Source organism: Triticum aestivum, chromosome 1A (genome assembly GCF_018294505.1).
Source record: "Triticum aestivum cultivar Chinese Spring chromosome 1A, IWGSC CS RefSeq v2.1, whole genome shotgun sequence".
Classification (NCBI taxonomy): Eukaryota; Viridiplantae; Streptophyta; class Magnoliopsida; order Poales; family Poaceae; genus Triticum; species Triticum aestivum.
In genome coordinates, this window is record NC_057794.1 from 596494871 (window position 1) to 596519406 (window position 24536).

The following is a 24536-nucleotide window of genomic DNA, read 5'->3' on the forward strand; positions in this document are numbered from 1 at the left end:
GGGTTGCCCAAGAGTATCTAATGATTTGGCACCCTCAGCCTTTCTAGTTGCACATGAGTATTTAATTAGTTGGCATCCTGAGCATTTTCTAGTTACACAATAGCATCTAACTAGTTGACATCCTCTGCATTTTGTAGTTGCACAACTAACATAATATAAGTTGGCGTCGTCAGCCTTTTTTATTCAGTTTTTCTGAAGAACAACAAATATTTTGTATGCAGTGTTAACTAATCACCTTTGGCTTGGATCCATGATTTGGTTGCACAAAATATGTACTCCTTTTGCACAAACAGTACATCCACACCATGTTTCTGGTCTGAGCTGTTTGTTGCACACTTTTTTACAGAACTACTTCCTTGTGTCTATTTGCACACATCCAGATAGAAGTTGGTTTTGCTACCAGATCTAGTTGCAAAGACTGGTGTTTAATTACACAGACATCAGATTACTGTTGCTACTCCCTCCAAGTGAAAACTACAGTCCATGAGTAGGAAGAAAGTTGCACATGGACTATCATTTAGTTGCACATCGAATGTTAGACAGTTGCACAAAACGGGGCATAAGTTGCACACAAAAAAATTCGTCAAAACATACTCATGCGGGATCTAGTTTCGAAAAGCACGTCGCGAGGATTCTGACAGTGAAAACGGATTTTATTTTTAATGCTTGGTTTAAAAGTTATGGCTTTTTAAAATTCTAAAACCCAAATTAAATACGTTCACACATATGGACTGGGAGGGCCTTGGGCATGTCTTATGCTATGCACGTGATCGGGGCTCACGTGCTGGAAGTGGGCGGGGAGGCTGGGAGTCGGGATGCCTTTCCTGGCGTGGGTGAGCTGGTGTTTCCTTTTCCGGAGTTGGGGGACCAAAAGTTTCCTTTTAGGCCGGCCGCTCGCAAAGCCTAGCGAGCAGCCGGCCGCTACCTAGACTCGCCCAAATAAAAATAGCTAGCATAAAGTGAAGGTCTACAAGAGGTAGGAAAAAACCTATAAAAAACATGAATGGTAAATTAACAAATGTGTTATGCATTCCGTTTAGAAATGAAAGATTGGCACAAATTAGTTCTACAAAAAGGGTAGTTAAGAATGTCTCGTTTTTTCTCCAAGACCAACGGGTAGGCCCCCCATCCGCGGGCAGTAATCCAAACGTTGGAAACAATGTGTACTTCACACACAAAAAAAAATCAAACTGTTTGTACGTCTATTAAGTATGATGGAAATTTCTAATAAGATTTATTGATACCACTATTTTCTAGCCATCTAGAAAAATAACTAAGTTGTACATTCTCGTTTTAGCAACTGAATAAACCAACCTGGCCAGCATGCATGAATATACAGCTGCCTCTTAATTTCATGAAAACAAAATAAAGCAGCGGCTCCACGTGTCATTTTCTAACTCCTGTCTTTGTAGGAAATGAACTGAATACTATTAGAATCATTTTCAGAAAGGAAGTAATGAAGCTAATATATAACCAGTTTAATTCAGAAATCTAGAATGAAGAAACTACAAGGAGAGTTGAGAAATAAAAAGAAGAAAGTTTCAGGGTAATAGAAGAAGAAGAAGGTGCAAAGATTAGAACCAAGCAAGCACTGCACGAGCACAAATTAGAGCGACTCAATCTACAACAACAAGAAAAATAAATCTTAATCTTTCTCTCAGCCGAAGCCTCCCTCTGGATCTCTCAGTCTCTCTCTCACAAGTCAGAAGAGAACCAATCTCACTCAGCATGTTTTCTCTCCCCACAATATAATCTTCCCACCCACCCCAGCGACGAGCCGACGACCTCCCTTCCCGCTCAGCCTCCCTACCTGCCCACGCTGTGCGGTATGCATGCTAGTCGGCGGCTCACATGACATGAGCAGTCAGTACCATGTCATTAGCACATTGCCATGTTGAACTTGGTAACCAGCATATCATTGTCAAATTTCCACTACATATATAAACCATTAGTCAGAAAATTCTAGTATGTGAACCGCCAGCAACATGGACCTTTCCCTACCTAGTACGAGAGGACCGGGAAGGACGCGCCTCACATGGACCTTTCCCTACCTAGTACGAGAGGACCGGGAAGGACGCACCTCTGGTGTACCAGTTATGGGGCCATTATATATGTCGTCAGCTAGCACGCTGCACGCAGGCCAGCAGGTGCAGCGTGCCGTACATACCGTCGTGCATCGTCGTTCTGCTGGCAATCGCTGCGCATGGTTGTCCTTGTCCTGCTGGTTGCCGCTCTCACACCGCCTTCCGCAGGCACTGGCCTTGAGCACGCCGGCCGCCGTCCGCGAGTATGCATGACACCGCCTTCCGCAGGCACTGGCCTTGAGCACGCCGGCCGCCGTCCGCGAGTATGCATGACACCGCCTTCCGCAGGCACTGGCCTTGAGCACGCCGGCCGCCGTCCGCGAGTATGCATGACACCGCCTTCCGCAGGCACTGGCCTTGAGCACGCCGGCCGCCGTCCGCGAGTATGCATGACACCGCCTTCCGCAGGCACTGGCCTTGAGCACGCCGGCCGCCGTCCGCGAGTATGCATGACACCGCCTTCCGCAGGCACTGGCCTTGAGCACGCCGGCCGCCGTCCGCGAGTATGCATGACACCGCCTTCCGCAGGCACTGGCCTTGAGCACGCCGGCCGCCGTCCGCGAGTATGCATGACACCGCCTTCCGCAGGCACTGGCCTTGAGCACGCCGGCCGCCGTCCGCGAGTATGCATGACACCGCCTTCCGCAGGCACTGGCCTTGAGCACGCCGGCCGCCGTCCGCGAGTATGCATGACACCGCCTTCCGCAGGCACTGGCCTTGAGCACGCCGGCCGCCGTCCGCGAGTATGCATGACACCGCCTTCCGCAGGCACTGGCCTTGAGCACGCCGGCCGCCGTCCGCGAGTATGCATGACACCGCCTTCCGCAGGCACTGGCCTTGAGCACGCCGGCCGCCGTCCGCGAGTATGCATGACACCGCCTTCCGCAGGCACTGGCCTTGAGCACGCCGGCCGCCGTCCGCGAGTATGCATGACACCGCCTTCCGCAGGCACTGGCCTTGAGCACGCCGGCCGCCGTCCGCGAGTATGCATGACACCGCCTTCCGCAGGCACTGGCCTTGAGCACGCCGGCCGCCGTCCGCGAGTATGCATGACACCGCCTTCCGCAGGCACTGGCCTTGAGCACGCCGGCCGCCGTCCGCGAGTATGCATGACACCGCCTTCCGCAGGCACTGGCCTTGAGCACGCCGGCCGCCGTCCGCGAGTATGCATGACACCGCCTTCCGCAGGCACTGGCCTTGAGCACGCCGGCCGCCGTCCGCGAGTATGCATGACACCGCCTTCCGCAGGCACTGGCCTTGAGCACGCCGGCCGCCGTCCGCGAGTATGCATGACACCGCCTTCCGCAGGCACTGGCCTTGAGCACGCCGGCCGCCGTCCGCGAGTATGCATGACACCGCCTTCCGCAGGCACTGGCCTTGAGCACGCCCGGCCGCCGTCCGCGAGTATGCATGACACCGCCTTCCCCGCAGGCACTGGCCTTGAGCACGCCGGCCGCCGTCCGCGAGTATGCATGACACCGCCTTCCGCAGGCACTGGCCTTGAGCACGCCGGCCGCCGTCCGCGAGTATGCATGACACCGCCTTCCGCAGGCACTGGCCTTGAGCACGCCGGCCGCCGTCCGCGAGTATGCATGACACCGCCTTCCGCAGGCACTGGCCTTGAGCACGCCGGCCGCCGTCCGCGAGTATGCATGACACCCGCCTTCCGCAGGCACTGGCCTTGAGCACGCCGGCCGCCGTCCGCGAGTATGCATGACACCGCCTTCCGCAGGCACTGGCCTTGAGCACGCCGGCCGCCGTCCGCGAGTATGCATGACACCGCCTTCCGCAGGCACTGGCCTTGAGCACGCCGGCCGCCGTCCGCGAGTATGCATGACACCGCCTTCCGCAGGCACTGGCCTTGAGCACGCCGGCCGCCGTCCGCGAGTATGCATGACACCGCCTTCCGCAGGCACTGGCCTTGAGCACGCCGGCCGCCGTCCGCGAGTATGCATGACACCGCCTTCCGCAGGCACTGGCCTTGAGCACGCCGGCCGCCGTCCGCGAGTATGCATGACACCGCCTTCCGCAGGCACTGGCCTTGAGCACGCCGGCCGCCGTCCGCGAGTATGCATGACACCGCCTTCCGCAGGCACTGGCCTTGAGCACGCCGGCCGCCGTCCGCGAGTATGCATGACACCGCCTTCCGCAGGCACTGGCCTTGAGCACGCCGGCCGCCGTCCGCGAGTATGCATGACACCGCCTTCCGCAGGCACTGGCCTTGAGCACGCCGGCCGCCGTCCGCGAGTATGCATGACACCGCCTTCCGCAGGCACTGGCCTTGAGCACGCCGGCCGCCGTCCGCGAGTATGCATGACACCGCCTTCCGCAGGCACTGGCCTTGAGCACGCCGGCCGCCGTCCGCGAGTATGCATGACACCGCCTTCCGCAGGCACTGGCCTTGAGCACGCCGGCCGCCGTCCGCGAGTATGCATGACACCGCCTTCCGCAGGCACTGGCCTTGAGCACGCCGGCCGCCGTCCGCGAGTATGCATGACACCGCCTTCCGCAGGCACTGGCCTTGAGCACGCCGGCCGCCGTCCGCGAGTATGCATGACACCGCCTTCCGCAGGCACTGGCCTTGAGCACGCCGGCCGCCGTCCGCGAGTATGCATGACACCGCCTTCCGCAGGCACTGGCCTTGAGCACGCCGGCCGCCGTCCGCGAGTATGCATGACACCGCCTTCCGCAGGCACTGGCCTTGAGCACGCCGGCCGCCGTCCGCGAGTATGCATGACACCGCCTTCCGCAGGCACTGGCCTTGAGCACGCCGGCCGCCGTCCGCGAGTATGCATGACACCGCCTTCCGCAGGCACTGGCCTTGAGCACGCCGGCCGCCGTCCGCGAGTATGCATGACACCGCCTTCCGCAGGCACTGGCCTTGAGCACGCCGGCCGCCGTCCGCGAGTATGCATGACACCGCCTTCCGCAGGCACTGGCCTTGAGCACGCCGGCCGCCGTCCGCGAGTATGCATGACACCGCCTTCCGCAGGCACTGGCCTTGAGCACGCCGGCCGCCGTCCGCGAGTATGCATGACACCGCCTTCCGCAGGCACTGGCCTTGAGCACGCCGGCCGCCGTCCGCGAGTATGCATGACACCGCCTTCCGCAGGCACTGGCCTTGAGCACGCCGGCCGCCGTCCGCGAGTATGCATGACACCGCCTTCCGCAGGCACTGGCCTTGAGCACGCCGGCCGCCGTCCGCGAGTATGCATGACACCGCCTTCCGCAGGCACTGGCCTTGAGCACGCCGGCCGCCGTCCGCGAGTATGCATGACACCGCCTTCCGCAGGCACTGGCCTTGAGCACGCCGGCCGCCGTCCGCGAGTATGCATGACACCGCCTTCCGCAGGCACTGGCCTTGAGCACGCCGGCCGCCGTCCGCGAGTATGCATGACACCGCCTTCCGCAGGCACTGGCCTTGAGCACGCCGGCCGGCCGTCCGCGAGTATGCATGACACCGCCTTCCGCAGGCACTGGCCTTGAGCACGCCGGCCGCCGTCCGCGAGTATGCATGACACCGCCTTCCGCAGGCACTGGCCTTGAGCACGCCGGCCGCCGTCCGCGAGTATGCATGACACCGCCTTCCGCAGGCACTGGCCTTGAGCACGCCGGCCGCCCGTCCGCGAGTATGCATGACACCGCCTTCCGCAGGCACTGGCCTTGAGCACGCCGGCCGCCGTCCGCGAGTATGCATGAACCGCCTTCCGCAGGCACTGGCCTTGAGCACGCCGGCCGCCGTCCGCGAGTATGCATGACACCGCCTTCCGCAGGCACTGGCCTTGAGCACGCCGGCCGCCGTCCGCGAGTATGCATGACACCGCCTTCCGCAGGCACTGGCCTTGAGCACGCCGGCCGCCGTCCGCGAGTATGCATGACACCGCCTTCCGCAGGCACTGGCCTTGAGCACGCCGGCCGCCGTCCGCGAGTATGCATGACACCGCCTTCCGCAGGCACTGGCCTTGAGCACGCCGGCCGCCGTCCGCGAGTATGCATGACACCGCCTTCCGCAGGCACTGGCCTTGAGCACGCCGGCCGCCGTCCGCGAGTATGCATGACACCGCCTTCCGCAGGCACTGGCCTTGAGCACGCCGGCCGCCGTCCGCGAGTATGCATGACACCGCCTTCCGCAGGCACTGGCCTTGAGCACGCCGGCCGCCGTCCGCGAGTATGCATGACACCGCCTTCCGCAGGCACTGGCCTTGAGCACGCCGGCCGCCGTCCGCGAGTATGCATGACACCGCCTTCCGCAGGCACTGGCCTTGAGCACGCCGGCCGCCGTCCGCGAGTATGCATGACACCGCCTTCCGCAGGCACTGGCCTTGAGCACGCCGGCCGCCGTCCGCGAGTATGCATGACACCGCCTTCCGCAGGCACTGGCCTTGAGCACGCGGCCGCCGTCCGCGAGTATGCATGACACCGCCTTCCGCAGGCACTGGCCTTGAGCACGCCGGCCGCCGTCCGCGAGTATGCATGACACCGCCTTCCGCAGGCACTGGCCTTGAGCACGCCGGCCGCCGTCCGCGAGTATGCATGACACCGCCTTCCGCAGGCACTGGCCTTGAGCACGCCGGCCGCCGTCCGCGAGTATGCATGACACCGCCTTCCGCAGGCACTGGCCTTGAGCACGCCGGCCGCCGTCCGCGAGTATGCATGACACCGCCTTCCGCAGGCACTGGCCTTGAGCACGCCGGCCGCCGTCCGCGAGTATGCATGACACCGCCTTCCGCAGGCACTGGCCTTGAGCACGCCGGCCGCCGTCCGCGAGTATGCATGACACCGCCTTCCGCAGGCACTGGCCTTGAGCACGCCGGCCGCCGTCCGCGAGTATGCATGACACCGCCTTCCGCAGGCACTGGCCTTGAGCACGCCGGCCGCCGTCCGCGAGTATGCATGACACCGCCTTCCGCAGGCACTGGCCTTGAGCACGCCGGCCGCCGTCCGCGAGTATGCATGACACCGCCTTCCGCAGGCACTGGCCTTGAGCACGCCGGCCGCCGTCCGCGAGTATGCATGACACCGCCTTCCGCAGGCACTGGCCTTGAGCACGCCGGCCGCCGTCCGCGAGTATGCATGACACCGCCTTCCGCAGGCACTGGCCTTGAGCACGCCGGCCGCCGTCCGCGAGTATGCATGACACCGCCTTCCGCAGGCACTGGCCTTGAGCACGCCGGCCGCCGTCCGCGAGTATGCATGACACCGCCTTCCGCAGGCACTGGCCTTGAGCACGCCGGCCGCCGTCCGCGAGTATGCATGACACCGCCTTCCGCAGGGCACTGGCCTTGAGCACGCCGGCCGCCGTCCGCGAGTATGCATGACACCGCTTCCGCAGGCACTGGCCTTGAGCACGCCGCCGCCGTCCGCGAGTATGCATGACACCGCCTTCCGCAGGCACTGGCCTTGAGCACGCCGGCCGCCGTCCGCGAGTATGCATGACACCGCCTTCCGCAGGCACTGGCCTTGAGCACGCCGGCCGCCGTCCGCGAGTATGCATGACACCGCCTTCCGCAGGCACTGGCCTTGAGCACGCCGGCCGCCGTCCGCGAGTATGCATGACACCGCCTTCCGCAGGCACTGGCCTTGAGCACGCCGCGCCGCCGTCCGCGAGTATGCATGACACCGCCTTCCGCAGGCACTGGCCTTGAGCACGCCGGCCGCCGTCCGCGAGTATGCATGACACCGCCTTCCGCAGCACTGGCCTTGAGCACGCCGGCCGCCGGCCGCGAGTATGCATGACACCGCCTTCCGCAGGCACTGGCCTTGAGCACGCCGCCGCCGTCGCGAGTATGCATGACACCGCCTTCCGCAGGCACTGGCCTTGAGCACGCCGGCCGCCGTCCGCGAGTATGCATGACACCGCCTTCCGCAGGCACTGGCCTTGAGCACGCCGGCCGCCGTCCGCGAGTATGCATGACACCGCCTTCCGCAGGCACTGGCCTTGAGCACGCCGGCCGCCGTCCGCGAGTATGCATGACACCGCCTTCCGCAGGCACTGGCCTTGAGCACGCCGGCCGCCGTCCGCGAGTATGCATGACACCGCCTTCCGCAGGCACTGGCCTTGAGCACGCCGGCCGCCGTCCGCGAGTATGCATGACACCGCCTTCCGCAGGCACTGGCCTTGAGCACGCCGGCCGCCGTCCGCGAGTATGCATGACACCGCCTTCCGCAGGCACTGGCCTTGAGCACGCCGGCCGCCGTCCGCGAGTATGCATGACACCGCCTTCCGCAGGCACTGGCCTTGAGCACGCCGGCCGCCGTCCGCGAGTATGCATGACACCGCCTTCCGCAGGCACTGGCCTTGAGCACGCCGGCCGCCGTCCGCGAGTATGCATGACACCGCCTTCCGCAGGCACTGGCCTTGAGCACGCCGGCCGCCGTCCGCGAGTATGCATGACACCGCCTTCCGCAGGCACTGGCCTTGAGCACGCCGGGCCGCCGTCCGCGAGTATGCATGACACCGCCTTCCGCAGGCACTGGCCTTGAGCACGCCGGCCGCCGTCCGCGAGTATGCATGACACCGCCTTCCGCAGGCACTGGCCTTGAGCACGCGGCCGCGTCCGCGAGTATGCATGACACGCCTTCCGCAGGCACTGGCCTTGAGCACGCCGGCCGCCGTCCGCGAGTATGCATGACACCGCCTTCCGCAGGCACTGGCCTTGAGCACGCCGGCCGCCGTCCGCGAGTATGCATGACACCGCCTTCCGCAGGCACTGGCCTTGAGCACGCCGGCCGCCGTCCGCGAGTATGCATGACACCGCCTTCCGCAGGCACTGGCCTTGAGCACGCCGGCCGCCGTCCGCGAGTATGCATGACACCGCCTTCCGCAGGCACTGGCCTTGAGCACGCCGGCCGCCGTCCGCGAGTATGCATGACACCGCCTTCCGCAGCACGGTGCACGCGGCCGCCGCGGTATGCATGACACCTCCGCAGCCGGCCTGGCCCGGCCCGTCCGCGAGTATGCATGACACCGCCTTCCGCAGGCACTGGCCTTGAGCACGCCGGCCGCCGTCCGCGAGTATGCATGACACCGCCTTCCGCAGGCACTGGCCTTGAGCACGCCGGCCGCCGTCCGCGAGTATGCATGACACCGCCTTCCGCAGGCACTGGCCTTGAGCACGCCGGCCGCCGTCCGCGAGTATGCATGACACCGCCTTCCGCAGGCACTGGCCTTGAGCACGCCGGCCGCCGTCCGCGAGTATGCATGACACCGCCTTCCGCAGGCACTGGCCTTGAGCACGCCGGCCGCCGTCCGCGAGTATGCATGACACCGCCTTCCGCAGGCACTGGCCCTTGAGCACGCCGGCCGCCGTCCGCGAGTATGCATGACACCGCCTTCCGCAGGCACTGGCCTTTGAGCACGCCGGCCGCCGTCCGCGAGTATGCATGACACCGCCTTCCGCAGGCACTGGCCTTGAGGCACGCGGGCCGCCGGTCCGCGAGTATGCATGACACCGCCTTCCGCAGGCACTGGCCTTGAGCACGCGGGCCGCCGTCCGCGAGTATGCATGACACCGCCTTCCGCAGGCACTGGCCTGAGCACGCCGGCCGCCGTCCGCGAGTATGCATGACACCGCCTTCCGCAGGCACTGGCCTTGAGCACGCCGGCCGCCGTCCGCGAGTATGCATGACACCGCCTTCCGCAGGCACTGGCCTTGAGCACGCCGGCCGCCGTCCGCGAGTATGCATGACACCGCCTTCCGCAGGCACTGGCCTTGAGCACGCCGGCCGCCGTCCGCGAGTATGCATGACACCGCCTTCCGCAGGCACTGGCCTTGAGCACGCCGGCCGCCGTCCGCGAGTATGCATGACACCGCCTTCCGCAGGCACTGGCCTTGAGCACGCCGGCCGCCGTCCGCGAGTATGCATGACACCGCCTTCCGCAGGCACTGGCCTTGAGCACGCCGGCCGCCGTCCGCGAGTATGCATGACACCGCCTTCCGCAGGCACTGGCCTTGAGCACGCCGGCCGCCGTCCGCGAGTATGCATGACACCGCCTTCCGCAGGCACTGGCCTTGAGCACGCCGGCCGCCGTCCGCGAGTATGCATGACACCGCCTTCCGCAGGCACTGGCCTTGAGCACGCCGGCCGCCGTCCGCGAGTATGCATGACACCGCCTTCCGCAGGCACTGGCCTTGAGCACGCCGGCCGCCGTCCGCGAGTATGCATGACACCGCCTTCCGCAGGCACTGGCCTTGAGCACGCCGGCCGCCGTCCGCGAGTATGCATGACACCGCCTTCCGCAGGCACTGGCCTTGAGCACGCCGGCCGCCGTCCGCGAGTATGCATGACACCGCCTTCCGCAGGCACTGCCTTGAGCACGCCGGCCGCCGTCCGCGAGTATGCATGACACCGCCTTCCGCAGGCACTGGCCTTGAGCACGCGGCCGCCGTCCGCGAGTATGCATGACACCGCCTTCCGCAGGCACTGGCCTTGAGCACGCCGGCCGCCGTCCGCGAGTATGCATGACACCGCCTTCCGCAGGCACTGGCCTTGAGCACGCCGGCCGCCGTCCGCGAGTATGCATGACACCGCCTTCCGCAGGCACTGGCCTTGAGCACGCCGGCCGCCGTCCGCGAGTATGCATGACACCGCCTTCCGCAGGCACTGGCCTTGAGCACGCCGGCCGCCGTCCGCGAGTATGCATGACACCGCCTTCCGCAGGCCACTGGCCTTGAGCACGCGGCCGCCGTCCGCGAAGTATGCATGACACCGCCTTCCGCAGGCACTGGCCTTGAGCACGCCGGCCGCCGTCCGCGAGTATGCATGACACCGCCTTCCGCAGGCACTGGCCTTGAGCACCGCCGGCCGCCGTCCGCGAGTATGCATGACACCGCCTTCCGCAGGCACTGGCCTTGAGCACGCCGGCCGCCGTCCGCGAGTATGCATGACACCGCCTTCCGCAGGCACTGGCCTTGAGCACGCCGGCCGCCGTCCGCGAGTATGCATGACACCGCCTTCCGCAGGCACTGGCCTTGAGCACGCCGGCCGCCGTCCGCGAGTATGCATGACACCGCCTTCCGCAGGCACTGGCCTTGAGCACGCCGGCCGCCGTCCGCGAGTATGCATGACACCGCCTTCCGCAGGCACTGGCCTTGAGCACGCGGCCGCCGTCCGCGAGTATGCATGACACCGCCTTCCGCAGGCACTGGCCTTGAGCACGCCGGCCGCCGTCCGCGAGTATGCATGACACCGCCTTCCGCAGGCACTGGCCTTGAGCACGCCGGCCGCCGTCCGCGAGTATGCATGACACCGCCTTCCGCAGGCACTGGCCTTGAGCACGCCCGGCCGCCGTCCGCGAGTATGCATGACACCGCCTTCCGCAGGCACTGGCCCTTGAGCACGCCGGCCGCCGTCCGCGAGTATGCATGACACCGCCTTCCGCAGGCACTGGCCTTGAGCACGCCGGCCGCCGTCCGCGAGTATGCATGACACCGCCTTCCGCAGGCACTGGCCTTGAGCACGCCGGCCGCCGTCCGCGAGTATGCATGACACGCCTTCCGCAGGCACTGGCCTTGAGCACGCCGGCCGCCGTCCGCGAGTAATGCATGACACCGCCTTCCGCAGCACTGGCCTTGAGCACGCCGGGCCGCCGTCCGCGAGTATGCATGACACCGCCTTCCGCAGCACTGGCCTTGAGCACGCCGGCCGCCGTCCGCGAGTATGCATGACACCGCCTTCCGCAGGCACTGGCCTTGAGCACGCCGGCCGCCGTCCGCGAGTATGCATGACACCGCCTTCCGCAGGCACTGGCCTTGAGCACGCCGGCCGCCGTCCGCGAGTATGCATGACACCGCCTTCCGCAGGCACTGGCCTTGAGCACGCCGGCCGCCGTCCGCGAGTATGCATGACACCGCCTTCCGCAGGCACTGGCCTTGAGCACGCCGGCCGCCGTCCGCGAGTATGCATGACACCGCCTTCCGCAGGCACTGGCCTTGAGCACGCCGGCCGCCGTCCGCGAGTATGCATGACACCGCCTTCCGCAGGCACTGGCCTTGAGCACGCCGGCCGCCGTCCGCGAGTATGCATGACACCGCCTTCCGCAGGCACTGGCCTTGAGCACGCCGGCCGCCGTCCGCGAGTATGCATGACACCGCCTTCCGCAGGCACTGGCCTTGAGCACGCCGGCCGCCGTCCGCGAGTATGCATGACACCGCCTTCCGCAGGCACTGGCCTTGAGCACGCCGGCCGCCGTCCGCGAGTATGCATGACACCGCCTTCCGCAGGCACTGGCCTTGAGCACGCCGGCCGCCGTCCGCGAGTATGCATGACACCGCCTTCCGCAGGCACTGGCCTTGAGCACGCCGGCCGCCGTCCGCGAGTATGCATGACACCGCCTTCCGCAGGCACTGGCCTTGAGCACGCCGGCCGCCGTCCGCGAGTATGCATGACACCGCCTTCCGCAGGCACTGGCCTTGAGCACGCCGGCCGCCGTCCGCGAGTATGCATGACACCGCCTTCCGCAGGCACTGGCCTTGAGCACGCCGGCCGCCGTCCGCGAGTATGCATGACACCGCCTTCCGCAGGCACTGGCCTTGAGCACGCCGGCCGCCGTCCGCGAGTATGCATGACACCGCCTTCCGCAAGCACTGGCCTTGAGCACGCCGGCCGCCGTCCGCGAGTATGCATGCTGTTGACATCGTATGTCTGGGAGTGCCTAGTGGCCCTTGTTGTTAGCCATGCATGTTGTGGCCGCCGCAGCAATCCAGCAATCGTTTGGGTGGAAGCCGTACGTACGTCCTCAATGAGCAAGCCCTCAATCGTTTGCGTGGCCGCTGCGTCCTGGTGGTTATCTCTGTCTGTGGTCGAGCGCATGCAAGTTGTCGTCTCGGACCTGGCTGTCTTGTAGATGTTGGCCCACTACCCACCACTTTTTTTTTTTTGAGAGTAGAGATACATACGTATAGCATTGACTGCCTTGTGGTGTGGTGCACGCACATCCCAAAAGTACATTTGGACGGTTGCTACAAAATTGAAATTAAAAAATATATATATACCCATTTTAGTATGTAAGTATGTTTATTTCAACTTTGTACGTATTCAAACACCTTTTGGTATGTACGTAGATGTTTACTCATTTTGACATGTATAGTGTCAAAAACGTTCTTATATTGTGGAACCGAGGAGGGAGTACGTACTATGTCTTGCTTATTGTACTCCCTCTGTAAACAAATGTAAGCTTTTATATTAGTTTAGGGAGGGAGTACTAGGGATTGGATGGAGATGATGGTGTTTGGCGGGTTGTAGAAGGCGACTTGGCGGCCATTGAGCGGCTGCGGCGGCCTGTTGTCCTGGTGAGGCAGCGGCGCGGTGATGAGTTGTAACTGCTCCTGGCTCAGCTCCCTGCCCTTGCCCAGAATGTTCCACATCACCTTCTCCGTGCAGGGCGGCGTGGTGAGCGACCCCATGTACCGGAAGTAGCTCCCCGTCCGCTTCTGCAGCGACTTGAGCTCCACCACGCCGGCGGCCACGGTGGGCGTCGTCTTGAGCTCGCGCAGCTTCTCCGTCAGCTGGTCGTAGAAAGGGTCGGGGTTGCCGATCTCGTAGAGGATGCCGATGACGGCCTTGTGGTCCTGGTCGTCGACGTGGACCATGTGGAGCTCCAGCGGGAAGCGCTTGCCGTTGACGGTGTGCTCCCCCGGCGCGTGCCAGTGGATCATCTTCAACTTGAACTCCTTGACGGTGCCGTCGGCGGTGGTGACGTTGATGGAGCCCGGCATGACGGGCTCGCCGCCCTGCTCGAAGCTCATGACGATGTCCTTGCCGGTGTTGTGGAGGGTGGCGTTGGAGGGGGCGTAGACGCGGGTCAGGGTGTCGAGGTTGGGGTTGGGGACGGCGTTGGCGATGACGATGTCGATGGGGGACTGCGCCTTGCCGTCGCCGCACGCCTTGTATGCCGGGCTCAGCTTGCCCCAGTTCTCCGGGCCGTCGGGGGTCCCCGGCGTGTACCCGAAGCTGGGCCCACCACCTTCATCATCTGCATTTCATTTCAATCCTTCTTTTCTTCATCATCGCATGCAATTCCACTCCACCAATTATCATCTCTTCTTTTATTATTAAGAAAGAAAGAAAGAGACACTTACGCGAGAGAGCGACGGCGAGGAGGGAGGAGACGATGACGACGACAGCGGCCCATGCCGATGACATTTGGGACGCCATTGATCTGGATGATGAAATTGGATGGGTGTTTGTTTGTTGAGGGCAAGTGGCTTAAATAGGTAAGGGAGGGAGGAAGGAAATAGCTAAGGAAGGAGAAACATATAGATAGCGTGGCACCGCTAAATCATTTTGTGGCCATCTTGCCTTGTATGCTTGCTTCTTCTATATATGGATATGGATGGACCAAAAATAGACGACAGTCAAACTTTGTCTATTTTCAATCAATCAAAAAATAATAATAATCACCAAACCTAAATACTACTACTACTACTACTCTACTAGTATAGTAGTAAATAAATTATATAAAATCAACACAAGCATCTACTGTAGTAGACTAATTAACGTTCATCATCCACATGCTTCAATAAATTGATCATCAATCACATTTCTAGTTGATCCGACCAACACACCAGCTTGTCTCTGCTCCCCAACAGACTACTACGTAGAGTAGTACTCCCTCCGTTCCTAAATACTTGTTTTTCTAGATATTTCAAATGACTACTACATACGGATGTATGTAGACATATTTTAGAGTGTAGATTCACTCATTTTGCTCCATATGTCGTCACTTGTTGAAATGCCTAGAAAGACAAGTATTTAGGAACGGAGGGAGTAGATACTTACTACTACAAGAGAAATGAAGCTTAGTTCATCCACAACTTTAGGACCCTGTCTTTGCCACCAGAGACAACCTTCTCGCCGTCGGGGCTCCAATCCACGGCGTACACCTCGTCCGCGTGCCCTGGCAGGTCCTGCTTCAGCTTGCGCGCCCGGATATCCCACACCTGATTCATGTCCATGTCCATGTCATCAACCAATCCACAAGAACAAAATGCACTGTCTTCATCTTCATCTTCTTCTCTACTCTAATGACATGATGAAATGCCAACAAAAACATAACATTACATACCTTTAGGGTCGAATCCTTGCTTCCACTCAGCAGAAGCCGACTGTCGGCGGACCAGCTATACAAAAGACAACCATCATGTTAGATTGTTATAGGCATCAGATATCCATGTGAAACTAAACTGGCAATGTATATGTTTCTAGACTAGAGAAGAAAGGCTCCTGCTGCTGCTGCTGACCTGATCTGGTACACATCCGCGACATGCCCTCGGAAAGCTGCGACGAATTTGCCCGTGATGCCGTTCCACAGCTTGACCGATTTGTCAAAGGAGGCACTCGCCAGCCACTGCCCGTCAGGGGAGAAGTAGACATGGTTCACCACCTGCGTGCACACAGCAAAACAGACAGCGCAAACAGTTGTAAGCATAGCTTCAGCCAAATGAGTTGCCTCCTTGCCTTGCACGAATGCAAAGCCATAAGTTCTAACAATTTCAACACTGCTCTGCTTTTCTTTCTGAATGATTTTTTATGCGACGACTCCGTTGAGTTAACGTCAGAGATTCATTGTTATGTCCAGGTTACACGGGGTGGGGGAGCGCAAAACACTATATCATAATTATACCTTCTGATGACCAGTCATGCGAGCTTTCGGCTGTTTGCTAATCGTTGGTTCCCAAAGAAACATGGTAAAATCATCTGAACCAGAGACCAGCCTCTCAGGAGCATTACCCCTCATCTTCTCATATCTTGCAAGAGCTGCCTAAACATGCAAAGCTGTCAGTTGTGCAGTCTCGCTTCCAAAGTTTTACCATAAGAATAATGTCAAGCAGCTTAAGTAAAATCTAATTTATCGTTCCGGCAAGCATAATAAATTTTTAAACAAATTGTGCCACACGTGAACTTACCTCTTTCATTTCCTCTGGACTTGAAAATGTCTTGCCGGTATGGTCATATGCCCCAGTGCGGAGAACATATTCTGTGCTCAAGGCAAGCGAATTTACCCAGTGCCCATGACCCTGAATACATAAAATAAAATTATGTCAAAAATGCATAGCAAAAACTTAATATGGGATGGTTTCACCACACAAAAAAATGGGATCGCTGATTTGATAGTGTGATAACAACTCATGGAACACGACACCAAGTGCACGCCAAAATCACAATGAAAATCAGTTGAAAAGCATTCGACAAACTCAATTCACCCACAATAGAGCTCACAGCTCACAACTGAAGGATCTCTACTTGGTATTTGCTGGTATATTGGTCACAACATACATATTAAATATTAAAACACAAATGAATAGCAGAGTTGAGAAACCAGAGCAAGATCTACTCATAGCATGCAGGTACAAAAGTGTTTAGGGTTAATTCGATATGTGCCATTGCCAACTTTGATTATTTGAAAAAAAGAACTGCAAAAAAGCTTACAGAAATGCCGCTGCCAACACTTGGGTAGATCAATAAATGCCAATAAAGATGTCGCATGTATCGAATAAACCCTTTTTTACAGTGGAATTTTTTCGTAGGTGGATTTGTTCGATTAATCAAAGTTGATAGTCTAAATGCATAGAAGAGCAAGTGAAATAACCATGGTCGGCTGATATGCTGTTGATATTAGCATACAGGCCATAAACATGAGCTTATTCTGTTGATGGCTAGCATCCCAGCATGACCAAAATCTGATAGTCTAGTGCGCTATGGTCAGCCTCCTCAAGTGTTCCACTCCGCCCATGAAACTAGACAGGTTGGCAGATCAATCTAGTAGATACTTGAGTTCAAAGCTTATACCTTGAGATGGAGGTCTATGGGAACCTAACGCCCAGTTATGTCCTAAACTTTTGCCAATATGACCCTCTTTCTAACAGGGCTGAACATGAACGTTATAAACTGACACCCTACTGAAGATGAAAGTTATATGCTCAACGGAACACAGAATTTGCAAAGGACAAGACACTTCTACAAGCTGTTCACTTGAAGACTGTGACTTCATCATATCTCATTGGTTGAAAAAAATAAAACTTGTTTAACAATTTTTACACTGTGACAACAAGTTGGGTGAGAGACTGGCTAAACACATTCAGCTACAAGAATTCTCATCTGCGAAGAAATCTTCCAAGCAACTCGGGTAATATCCCTGTGTGTTGTAAATGCAATTTTTGAATATCTAAGCAAACATAGTGACACCATTAACGTACCAAATTAGAATATGATTAATTATTGAGATGACAAAGACGGCTATGAAGGGAATTTCTGACCAATCTCAATACCGTTATTCATTCCCATAGCCAATCAAGAAAAGGTGGATTGGTGTTGACATTTAGTCAGAAAGTTGACCGGGCATGTTCTTGGCCATTAATGTAGTTACACAAGTTGGACAGATCCTACTTTGATAATAACAACATGACATGACTTGAAAGGCATACATACAGTGGGTTGAAAAAAGAACATTGATTTCATTATTGTGCATAAGCATTTGCAGAAGAATATGCTTGGAATTGTTAACATTACCTGCAGTGTTTTGACCAACTTGCCCTGAGTAGTTTCCCATACTTTGATTAAACAATCTTCAGAACTGCAGTAGAAAGACATTATTTTCAGAATTGTATATGTAATATATTACCTGAAGAGGGGAAATTCACAAACGCCATTCACGACAACACTAGACACTTGCGGTCTAGGACGTAAGTGATTCAGAACATGCTTTCAGTTAATGGCATTAGCCATCAAGGGTGCTGGGAGAGTCAGTCAACCGCTTTGCCAACAATTGTGGCTATAAGGATTTAAGAGCGAATAAAAGTAAAAATAACAAGGAACTGATGAACCAGCGAAAGTAACCTACCCGCAACAACATATATGCTTACCGCTACAGGGTACATTTTGTTCTTGTTGACAACAATTATCCAAAGAGAAAACGCTGAGTATTATTATACAGTTAAGTTTATATATCGTCTTCCACACATCATGTATCAGAGGGCCAAACAATAGTGATTTACTACACAATAGCACGTATACAGTTTCCTTTTACTGCAAGAAGAAAAAGGACAGCCAAGTAATAATCTTACCCTGTATATATCAAACCGTCTCCACCCCACTTGACACAGGTCACAGCATTGGTGTGACCTGAAAGGGAAATAACACACTTCTTTGTGGTAATGTCCCAAATTCGTGCATCGCCATCTTTACTTGCACTTACAAAACGACGGGAAGGAGATTGCAAATGAACTGGCTCCCAAGATACAGCAGTAATCCACTTTCTATGTCCCTATTGTAAAAACACCAGAATGAATGACTAGATGTAGCAAGAGTGGAAAAACATATGCAAGAAATAAATTCGATATGGATATCTTCTTTCTAGCAATCTGAGTTAGGAAATTCAGTCTTGTACGAAACAAACAAACTTGTAGTTCTTGCTAACTAGCATTTATTTTGGTAAATGGTTCATAGCAAATTCTCACTTGATGATTAGGATATAATGGAGTGTGATGTGCAAATGAAGAAATGAGATAAAATCTTATTCTATCTTACAGTAGATTCTAGATGTCCGAAAATAAAGAAATGTGCTGCAATCTTACCGTAAGAGGAGTGCCCAATTGATTGCCTGTTTTGGGGTCCCATAATATAAGCTCTCCTGACTTGCTTCCACTAACAAGATGTTTCCCATCAGGTGACCATGCAATGCAGAGAACCCAATTCTTGTGGCCTACTCACAAAATACAGGGTTATTTCATAACACTTTGAAAGGAGCGCAGATGTGCGAATGGAACTAGCTGAAAGAGTGATAAGAGTCCCAGAAGAGATGAGAAAGACAATCAAATTTTAGCATCATAATTAATGTTACAAGAGAGAGCTAGCACTAGCAGAGGCAAAGAAAGATGAATTCCCATCACTCCAGTATATGAGCAGCAGAATGTAACAAGCATAGTTATTAGCATAGAGAATGGGCAGAAAGAATTCAAGCTGAGAAACTGACCTTTGCATGTGTACAATGGGGTCTGTGTGCTGAGGTCCCAGAAGCGAACAGTGGTGTCGCCTGAACCACTAGCCAAGCATCTCCCGTCGGGGCTGAAAGAAACGGCCAATACAGCCTCGGTGTGGCCTGCAGGCAGGCAGACGGTAAGATTGTCATCATTCCTTGCTACTGACCGGAAAGAAGCAGAGCAGAGCAGAGAAGCAGAATCATGGATTGGATGGAAGTAGTGAGCGTACTGACCTGCGATTGTGGCTGAGCATCGGTTGACGGGCCTGATGCGGAAGACGGCCTGCGGCTGGTAGACGATGCGCAGGGTGACCTCCGCGGTGGCTTCAAATCAAATCAAATTGTTGATTTTGATTTGAGAAGGAAGATTGATTGGTTGTTGATTATATGCTACTACTATTCTACTGACTGACTGACTGACTGACTGACTGACCGTTGTTGCGTTGCATGAAGGCGCCGAGCTGGACGGAGAGCTCCTCGTCGCCGACGTAGAAGGCGTAGGGCAGCTTGTCCTCCTGCCGTTGCGTTGCATTGCATATTTGCATCAGGTGAGGTAGGTAGGAAAAAGAAGAGAGCAAGAAGCAAGAAGAAGCAACAAGAAGTAGGTACGTTGTGTAGTAGTTGGTTGACGATGTCCTGGAGCTGCGGCGGTCCGACGTTGTGCGGCAGGTAGAGCGCCGCGCCCAGCTGCTCCCCCTCCGCGCTCACCAGCTGGCACATCACGCTGCTGCTGCTTCCGTTGCCGCCGGCGGCGTCCATCTCTCTCCTTTTCTTTTCTTTTCTGTAGGGGAGAGGAGAGGAGGGGAGGGGAGGGTGGCGGCGGCGGCGGAGGAAGAAGAAGACGAGGGAGGGAGGGAAAGACTGTTTGGGCCGGTTGCTTGCTAATAATAACAGAAGAAGACGGCCCAGCCCACCAAGTCTCTTTCTTTCTTGTTGGTCTGGTCTGATGAAGTGAACCCTAGCTCGATTCGATTCCGCCGCCGCCGCCCAAGCCCGAGGAGGACGATTCGATTCCGCCGCCGCCGCCCAAGCCCGAGGAGGACGATTCGATTCCACCACCGCCGCCCAAGCCCGAGGAGGAGAGAAGGGGAGAGGATGGCGTCCGTGGGGCCGACCCTCGAGTCCCTCGTCGACCGTGAGTCTCCCTGCCCTTCCTTCCTTCCTACTCCCCTTCTCTATGCTAAAGAAGGACTCCTTCAAATCAAGAGGAGTAGCTTGTTTCAATTTCCTTGGATTTCTTCGTCCACTCAACTCTTTTCTCCTTCTTTATGTATGTATGTATGTATGTATGTATGCAGAGGTGATCTCCATCATCACCAACGACGGCCGCAACATCGTGGTAATTTAAGCTCTTTTCTTTCTTTCTTTCTTTCTTCTTTACTATTGCTATTGCTGCCTCTGCTCTGCTGTCTTCATAACAAAAATAAATAAAAATAAAAAATATTTCTTCTTTACTCAATCAGGGGACTCTGCGCGGGTTCGACCAGGCCACCAACATAATCCTCGACGAGTCCCACGAGAGGGTCTACTCCACTAAGGTAAGGTTATCTCTTTAGTTCAACTGCCAATACCAATACATCGTCATCATATACTGTATTTACTTACATCCTCACTAAGGTAGATAGAGGCACATCGCATTGCGCTGCTGTCATGTGACACAAAAATCCATCGCCGCTTGTAATTCTCTTACGCTTGTCTTTGCCTTACTTGAAACACACACCAATCAATTGTCTGCTCTGTCTGTTTTACAAATCAAATAATTCATTCATTCATGCTATGCTATGCTATGCTTCCTGCCTGTGTGCTTGCTTGTATCATCAATCATGAATTCATGATCCAACAACACATTCCTTCCCCCAAAATGACTTACTTATCATGCTCTGTTTACCCTGCCTCTAGTCTATCTATCTTTACAATGTCCCCTGATTCTGTCTGCCGTGATGTGATGATGAGAAACAATAATAAATCAAATCCGCTAAAACAAAACACACACTCACTCTGTTCTAGTATCCACAAACATGTACTCCCTCTGTAAACTAGTACGTACATGCTTGTGATCCTCTCTGTGCCTTGCGGCTGCACAGAATTACCAAGCTTAGCTTTTTCTCATGTGATTACATAAGGAAGGAGGAATCCTCGTTCTAGCCGTGCCACGCTTTACCATGCAACACCACAACACTTCATCCCCCCATATGTACATGTATACATCATCTTCTTAGGACCAAGGACCAGTCCAGCTTTCTATTATAACTCTACTGGTCTCTTATTTGTTCACAAGGTGTCATGCTAGTTAGTAAGCTTACTCTGTGTGCTCTGCTGCCCCGGTTTTTATGAAATCAAATTTTCAGCCCCATCCTTTTTCCTCTGTCTGCCCATGCGGTGATTGGTTTTCCAGTTTCGGTATTTCTGTTAGGCTCCTTTTTGTAATCATCAAGGTTTTCATATGGAAATCCTACAAGACTTGCTGTCTTTCTTGCATAAATAAATTATACGTACTAGTTCCTTGGACACTGACTCTTCTTGTTGAGTTTTATACCCTCCCTGTCAATCTCCCTGCTGACAGACGCCGTGTTGTGTTGCAGGAGGGAGTACAGCAGCTTGTCCTTGGTCTGTACATCATCAGGGGTGATAACATGTGCGTGCCCCTTTCACTTCTGTACATGTATGCATTAACTGAATTTTTTGTATGTATGTATGTAAAAATGGAGTTGTTTGTTGACTGCGTATGCAGAGGCGTGGTGGGTGAGGTGGACGAGGAGCTGGACGCGGCGCTGGACATGTCGAAGCTGAGAGCGCAGCCCCTCAAGCCAGTCATCCACTGAAGATGATGAAATGTTCTATCGATCTGATCCTGATCGCGCAAGCCGGAGCTGATGTTGCTCAGTCAATCTGTACCGTAGGTTAATCGATTGATCGCTCACTCATATCTCATATCTCATATCATGGACCCTTGTATGATGAAAAAAAACAGGGTTTGCTGCGTCGATGGACCGGTCATGTTCTTGTATGAGAGAGTGATACATGCATCTCTGTGCACGTAAGTAATGAATGAATGAATGAAGTAGGCAATTGATGTTGGAAGCTACATTGATATTATGATGATCCATTTAGTTGGCAGCAGAGAAGAGAAATCGCCCAAAGGAAATTGAAATCGATTTTTTACACAGGTACTCCGTAGTAAATATACACTATGTATGTGTGTAGATGATACACATTTGCATTGCAATGCATTGCATGTGAGGGAGGGAGGGAGGGAGGGAGGAAGGAAGGAAGGGTAATATATAATACAGTAGAGCAGATATCTAGATAGATAGAAAAGGTAGGTAAAAAAAGGTGGATGATGGTGGTCCGGCTCCGGTGGTGGTTCAGGAGGGGTTGGAGGCGCCGGCGGTGGTGGCGTTGGGCCTAACGGCGCTGTAGTTGCAGGAGATGAAGAACTGGCCCTGGCGGGGGCCGGTGAGGCAGGGGGCGCGGCCGCAGCCGACGTAGTGGTACGTCTTCTCGATCATGATGACGAAGTGGCCGCAGTCGCGGAAGTCGTGGCCGGAGGTGCAGTGCTTGGTGCCCTTCTCGTAGATGTACTCCTCCCTCTCCCAGCTGCACAGCGCGTCCTCCGCGGTGCCGTTGTTGCCCACGAAGAAGCACTCGCCGTAGCCCAGCGGATGGGCCTGCGGCGAGTGCCGGGCCTGGTCGCAGTCCTGCTGTATCTGCGCCGCCCACCGCCGCGCGTACAAGGCCAGCGTCTTGTCCCACGCCAGCGTCGGCGCGTCATACTTGGCGCGCACCTTGTTGTGCTCGTTCACGAACTCGCGGGACATGCCCTTGTAGAACCCCGGCCCCGGCGGGGGCGGTGGTGCTCCTGCTCCTCCTCCTCCTCCCGCTGGAGACGGTGATGGTGCTTCTCCTGCTGGAGACGATGATGGTGTTGCTGCTTCTCCTGCTGGATAGGACGATGATGGTGTTGCTTCTGCTTCTGCTCCTGCTGGAGACGGCGATGATGGTGTTGCTCCTGCTGGAGACGATGATGATGGTGTTGCTGCAGACGATGATGATGACGACGACGCTTGCTGCTGTTGTTGGTCGCTCGTCGGTTCGCTGCTGCTGGTGGTGGTGTAGAAGGTGTCGGCGGCCGTGCTGCTGGTGGTGGAGGTGGTGTCGGCGGCGGCCATGCCCAGGAGGAGCAGGAGGAGCAGTACGTGTGGTAGAGCAGGTGGTGGTGGTGCGGCGAGGAGGAGCGTCGTCCGCGCCATTGCCGCCGGCCTCTCTCTCAAATCTCAATGCCGACGTACGGACGTGGATGCAACTGTTTGATACCCTCCTATAATATCACCGCCAAAGGAGGAGTGGAGAGGAAAGGAAAGGAGTTTGGTTGGCCGGCCGGCGTCCATGCTACCTCACCTTTTTTTGACGTGCATGCATGACATACAAACCGGAACTTGCTTATTTTGGACACCATATCACCATCAACTAATAACCGGCTCCTGGTAATCATTTTCATCTTGAAACGATCGAGTGGTTAAACGAAGATGACAATATCGATCTGTGTAGAGAGTTTAGTGAGAATCAAGTGAAGGAAGCTTTGTTTGCAATGGACTCTAATAGAGCCCCTGGACCAGATAATATCCCTGCCGACTTTTATCAGGCATGCTGGGAGATTGTCAAGGACCATATTATGTCCTTGTTCAAGCACTTCCATAATCATAATGGGACACTGGATGTCCAGCGTCTCAACTATGGCGTTATCACCCTCCTTCCCAAGATATCCGGGGCTGGCAGGATTCAACAATTCCGGCCTATTTGCCTGTTGCACTGTCCAAATAAGCTGTTAACTAAGGTGTTAGATCGTCAGGTAGCTAAGTATGCCGACAAGTTAATTAGCCCTACCCAGAATGGCACAATGCCTTTGTTAAAGGAAGAAATATCATGGATGAACTCATGAACTATACCCATGTGAAGAAAAGAATTGGGGTGGTGTTGGAATTGGACTTTGAGAAAGCATATGATAAGGTGAATTGGGATTTTCTCCTCGAATGTCACAAACTCCGAGGATTTAGTGATACCTAGTGTGGATGGATCAAGCAGATTCTCCATAATCGCACGGTTAGCATCAAAGTGCCAAAGGAGTGCGTCTAGGTGACCCCCATTCTCCTTTTCTCTTTAATCTAGATGCTGATAGCCTCACTAAGATGATAAAGAATGCCCCAAAAAATAACCTGGTGGTGGTCATGGCACCTGACCTCATCCCTAATGGTGTGGCCCTACTTCAATACATCTGCCTAGACCATGATGTTGACAAGGCAGTTAATCTGAAGTTGCTGCTCTACATATTTGAAATGATGTCCGGGCTTAGGGTTAATTTTCAGAAAAGTGAGATCTTAACAGTGGGGAAGATGATATTGTGGTGAAATAATATGCAGTACTATTCAAGTGCGATATTGGTAGCTTCCCTCTTAAGTATCTTGGAATGCCTGTTA

At 56.1% G+C, this 24536-nt stretch overlaps 3 protein-coding genes across 3 annotated transcripts; 1 reads left to right on the forward strand and 2 right to left on the reverse strand.

Annotated features, from left to right (window-relative positions):
• Positions 1-13016: 13016 nt before the first annotated feature.
• On the reverse strand, positions 13017-14384 carry LOC123071076 (alpha carbonic anhydrase 7). The gene is made up of 2 exons (XM_044494555.1): positions 14165-14384; positions 13017-14058 (listed from the first exon to the last, which is right to left on the reverse strand). Exons 1-2 carry the CDS (start codon positions 14238-14240, stop codon positions 13274-13276), a joined length of 861 nt encoding a protein of 286 aa, XP_044350490.1. The 5' UTR covers positions 14241-14384; the 3' UTR covers positions 13017-13273.
• Positions 14385-14524: 140 nt separating this feature from the next.
• LOC123071068 (notchless protein homolog) lies at positions 14525-19907 on the reverse strand. Its single transcript, XM_044494546.1, has 12 exons — positions 19672-19907; positions 19496-19577; positions 19297-19386; positions 19057-19182; positions 18659-18786; positions 18149-18348; positions 17595-17658; positions 15992-16102; positions 15709-15846; positions 15326-15468; positions 15151-15205; positions 14525-15025 (listed from the first exon to the last, which is right to left on the reverse strand). The coding sequence occupies exons 1-12, from the start codon at positions 19819-19821 to the stop codon at positions 14885-14887; spliced, it is 1428 nt and encodes a 475-aa protein (XP_044350481.1). The 5' UTR covers positions 19822-19907; the 3' UTR covers positions 14525-14884.
• On the forward strand, positions 19821-22143 carry LOC123071084 (sm-like protein LSM8). The gene is made up of 6 exons (XM_044494566.1): positions 19821-20099; positions 20139-20197; positions 20361-20401; positions 20526-20600; positions 21645-21697; positions 21794-22143. Exons 2-6 carry the CDS (start codon positions 20158-20160, stop codon positions 21882-21884), a joined length of 300 nt encoding a protein of 99 aa, XP_044350501.1. The 5' UTR covers positions 19821-20099; positions 20139-20157; the 3' UTR covers positions 21885-22143.
• The last annotated feature ends 2393 nt before the right edge of the window (positions 22144-24536 follow it).